A 4,894-nucleotide genomic window follows, 5' to 3' on the forward strand; every position below is an offset into this window, starting at 1 on the left:
GATTTGGCAAGAAGACACCTCACATGGCCCATGGTCCTGAAAGGCTTTAAGGAAAATGCAGTTTTCTTGGGCAAAGCCACTCCCCTGGTGATCTCCTGCACCCCCCAGCAAGGAATGGCCTTGGGGAAGGGCTGTGGGATGGCTCTTGCTGCAGGCAGTGGGAATTGCTCTTTGCTGGACCCAGCTCTGTCCAAAGGGAAGCACCAGGTTAATCCCAGATCTTTTGTTGCTGCGAAGCCAGTATTTCATGCCCAATCCATCATAAGCCCCTTTGCTGCTCTCCAGCACTAATTCGGTGGAGGTGCTGATGTGAGCACTGGGGCTTTTCTCCTCCTTCTTCTGCTCAAATCCTCTCAACTTGGTGGAAGGAGGCAGGGAAGGGCTGGCAAGGGCATCTGCAGGAGTGGGATCTGGTGGCATTTGCACCCTCTCCTGCACCTCCCTGGGTGGGGGGCAGAGCCTGGACTGCTCCAGCTTTTCTCTTGCTTTTTTATTAAGCTGATTCAACTAAGAATTCCTACAGAATGGGATGGAAGCCTGGAGGTTTGAGGTGGAGGTCTGGGGTGACTGAGCTCCAAGATGCTGGGATGACAGATCTTAGGAGGGAATTATTTGCTGTGAGGGTGGTGAGAGCCTGGCCCAGGGTGCCCAGGGAAGCTGTGGCTGCCCCATCCCTGGGGGTGTTGAAGGGCAGGTTGGATGGGGCTTGGAGCAGCCTGGGCTGGTGGGAGGTGTCCCTGCCCATGCAGGAATGTGGGACTAGGTGGTCTGTAATGTCCCTTTCAACCCAAACTACTCCGGGATTGGATGATTCTGTGCTGGGTCACCATCCAGCACGTGGTGCTGTGGACCCCATCCTGGCCAGGGCTGTGCTTCTGGGCCCAGCAGAGCTCCCTGCCCCTTGGTCCTGTGCCTTCCTCCAGGCTCTTTGTGGAGGCTCTAAACATGCACCCTGGGGTCCTTTGTCAAGATCAAACCAGCCCTTAGAATCAGAGCTCCCTGTTTGCCCTCACTGTTTGGTTTGTGAGCTCAGCCTGGGAGCCACAATCTTATCACCTAACGAGGGGGCCCTCGTGGAAGGGAGGACCCAGCCCTGGTAGAGGCTGGTGGAGCTCATCACGCAGCCGTATCTCTGCAGCCTGGGCATGTGCCAGGGCAGATTTTGCTGCCTTTTTCCTCCTGCAAAGCCAGGAATCCACCCCTCGAGTTCAGCAGCTGCCTCTGGAACTGCTTGTACCTCTTCTGGGGGTGTTGAGGAGCTTCTAAGGGTTTTTTTGGTAAGGTTGAGTCCCAACTCTGCTCCATGGTGAGGATGGAAAGCCTCAAAGGGGTGGTTCAACCAAAACACCAGGTGTGCAGAGGGCAGGAAAGGAGGGCAGCCCTGTCCCTGCCTCCTTGGCCTTTTTTTTTTTTGGGGGGGGGGAGAATGTCTGTTCCTGCTGTGTTCCCTGTGTTATCTCCAGGGAGCTGAGCAACCTGTGACCTTCTTGGCTGCAGCATCTGTAGCCCTGGCGTATGTATCAGCCCCTCGAGGTATTTTTCATGCTCTGCTAGCAAGCAGAACAGCATCTGTGCTGGTGGCAAGGGCAGCAGGAGCACAGCTTGACCCCTGTTTGGGACAGATGCCAGCAGTGCCCAGCCAGACACTGTGTCCAGCTCTGCTGGTCCATGTCTGAGGCTTCATCCCTGTGCTGGGTTTACTGGGAGTGTTGGGACAGCAGGGAGCTTCACTGAGGGTTTTCCTGGTGCATTTTCTGCAGCTGTGTAAGGAGACGTGGCCAAGGCATGCCCTGTGGCTGGCAGACAGTCTGCAAAATGAGCTGCCAAACTGGTTTCAGCCTCATCCCTGCAAAGGGTCAAGGCGGGCACAAAGGGAGGAGTAGAAATAAGATACCCAGGATCATCCTGTCCCAGGGATCAGGCCTTCCAGGGATGAGGCCCCCCAGGGATGAGGCCCCCACCAGCTCCCCTGTGTCATTCTCCAGTGCCAAATGGCTCTTGGCTCCCAGGAGGGATGAGCTGCAGAGCTGTGATGGGGTCCAGGTTTGGAGGGTCCTGCAGTTCAGGGGGGAACACCTCTGGCAGGGGAGATGATGAGGTGTGTGATGATGAGAGATGAAGTGAGGATTGGCCAGACCCTTCACGGGGAACTTCAGCTGCTCTTCAAATAACTGTGTAGCTGCCCTGGCACCTCCTCACCCTGCCAGCTGGGTGACTGAACCCTAGGGCTGCAGCCAGAGCATCACAGCTGGGACCTGCCCTGTGTCATCCCTGGGGTGATGTCCTGAACCCCCTGAGCTGACAAACTTCCCCCCCCCAGCCATTCTCCACCCCAAGCAGCAAGGCTGTTGAACGCTGCTCCGAGAGACTCCTGAGCCCCTCTTACTCCTTCATCTCATCTCCTGGGAGCACCAGGACAGCTTTTCACAGACCTTTTGAGCTTTCTAAAGCTCTGAGTCCATCCCCACCTCCGGTTCCCTCGCCCCGGGCCCTGGGAGGGTCAGCCCCAGGAAGGATGCCAGGCCAGACGGCCGCGCCGCGGGCTTGGCCAGCGAGCTGCCTTTTCAGCTGGAGTCACTGGAGATGGTGGCTGCCCTGGTGTCATTTGAATACTAATAAACCACACTTTTTTTGTTTCAACTATAGCCCCTTTGTAGCGGCATCGCGGGGCACAATGCGGCCCCCGGGCGCTGTAATCTGCCCGGGGGAGCCAGCGCAGCACATTTGATGCATTCAGAAATCAAACAGTGCTGATAGAGGCCTTTCCCCCAGCCCTCTCCCCACTCCACTAGGTATTTAAAACAGCCAACTTGGCGCTTTTCCCCCCGGCCCAGGTCTGGGGCTGCCCGAAATCCAGCGAGTTGCCTTGGGGCCTGGAGGGGAAAAACAAACAGGAGGTGCAACCTGCTGGGCTCGGGCCTTGGGGGGCTCCTCTTCACCACCCCAGGGGACAAACTCCTTCCCGTATCTGCCCTGGGAAGGCAGCAATGAGTCCCCAAAGGCCATTTTGGAGTTTTTTCCCCCTCCCTGGCTTCCTGCTTGTACCTTTCAATCTTGCCTTCGGCCAGAAGCCGCATGCCAGGAGTGCACAGGATTCCTGGGGCAGGGCAGGGAGGGTGTCCTGGGCTGTGGCAGCCCAGCCTGAACATGTTTGTGTTTTGTTTTTTTTTTTCCAGAAATTAAATGTTTACCCAAATTCCAGGGTTTCAGCAGCAGGTTAGCAGGGGTTTAACCACTTGGGCTGGAGGTTTAGGAGCTTTTGTGAGCATCCTGCATCAGTAGGGTGAGGAACAGCCCTGACACCTTCTTCCCAATGGAGCCTGTCTTCCCTGGGAGCTCTGTTGGTTTGGGCATGGCCTTGTCTGGATGGGCTGGGGGGATCTGTCCTCCTGCCAGCAGCTCCTGGCTCAGCTACCACTTCTGCACGCCCTACCCAGGGCATCAGGACACATCCCAAAGATGTTGCTTTGATCCCGTCAGCTCCGGGGGTACCAGGGGTGCAGAGGAGGGGCATGAGGTAGAGTCCCAGCTCTTATTGAGTACAAAAAAGGTAAACTATAATAAAGAATGAAAAAAATAGTAAAATATAATACCTTGCCCTCATTTGTGAGGTGGGTGGTTGCTTCCTCACCTCCAGGGTTGGCCAGTGTGGGCACAGACCTGCTGAGTTAATGGCTGTTCTTGTCTGGGCTCCCACAGAGAATGGGGACTTCTTGGCACTGGACCTTGGTGGCACCAACTTCCGCGTGCTGAGGGTGAAGGTGTCTGACAATGGCCTGCAGAAGGTGGAGATGGAGAACCAGATCTACTCCATCCCTGAGGAACTCATGCGAGGCAGTGGGGTGCAGGTGGGTTCACCCCCCCCCTCCCTGGGCAGCCCCCCAACTGCAGGGCTCCCCCTGTGGGGGGACCCACCTGGGGCTGTTCTCCTGCCTGGAGGCAGGGCTGGTATCACCCCATGGCCCTGAGCTGTGTACAGGGGTTGGGGCTGTCTCCTGTTCCTGCCTTGCCCAGCAGGATCTGGATAGATCCTTGCCTTCCTTTGCCTGGAGCTGTTAATTCCTGACAGCACAGCTAGGATGGGTGAGGAAATGGAGGTGTCAAGGGGGTGACAGAGCACTGGTCCCTTGAGTGGACAAGGCCTGCTCTCAGCTGGGTGAGGGCTCATTCATGGAATCATTTTGGTTGGAAAAGATCTTTAGAATCATAAAGTCCACCCGTTCACCCAGCACTGCCCAATCCCCTCCAACCCATGTCCCTCAGCACCATCTCCAGGGCTTGGAAACCCCTCCAGGGATGGGGACCCCCCCCTGCCCTGGGCAGCCTGGGCCAGGGCCTGACAACCCTTTCCATGGAGAAATTGTTCCCAAGATCCAACCTCAACCTCCCCTGGGCAACTTGAGGCCGTTTCCTCTTGTCCCATCACTTGTTCCTGGGGAGCAGAGCCCGACCCCCCTGGCTCCAACCTCCTCTCAGGCAGTTGCAGAGCAGAAGGTCTCCCCTCAGCCTCCTTTGCTCCAGTCTAAACCCTTGGCCTTTTTTTTTTTTTTAATTCAGCTGTTTGACCACATCGCTGAGTGCTTGGCTAACTTCATGGAGAAGCTGAAAATCAAAGACAAGAAACTCCCCCTTGGGTTCACCTTCTCCTTCCCGTGTTACCAGACCAAGCTGGATGAGGTGAGAGAAGGTCTCACCCTGTGATGGGGGGGAAACAGCTCTCACTGGGGGCAAAAGCTGTCCCACACTAATTTAGCTCCTGTATTTAATTAGGCTTTGGGTAGTGTGTTAAGCCTTGGTGCTGCTGGGAGCAAAGGGGCATGTTGGGGGGGGTCAGAGGTGGTGTTGAAGGTGCTGGGGTGCCCAGGGGAGCAGCTGTTTCCCCACTGCAGGAGGG

General features: G+C 56.5%; 1 protein-coding gene across 1 annotated transcript in view; it reads left to right on the forward strand.

The window, feature by feature from the left end:
• The window catches only part of HK2 (hexokinase 2), an 18,580-nt gene that overhangs the window by 5,247 nt on the left and 8,439 nt on the right, over nt 1–4,894 (forward strand). The window contains exons 3-4 of the mRNA XM_009999347.1: nt 3,700–3,848; nt 4,558–4,677. Coding sequence (XP_009997649.1) covers nt 3,700–3,848; nt 4,558–4,677 — 269 coding nt within the window. The remainder of the gene's footprint in view (nt 1–3,699; nt 3,849–4,557; nt 4,678–4,894) is intronic.

The sequence above is a fragment of the Chaetura pelagica genome, unplaced genomic scaffold (genome assembly GCF_000747805.2).
Source record: "Chaetura pelagica isolate M959 unplaced genomic scaffold, ChaPel_1.0 scaffold526, whole genome shotgun sequence".
In the NCBI taxonomy this organism is placed as follows: Eukaryota; Metazoa; Chordata; class Aves; order Apodiformes; family Apodidae; genus Chaetura; species Chaetura pelagica.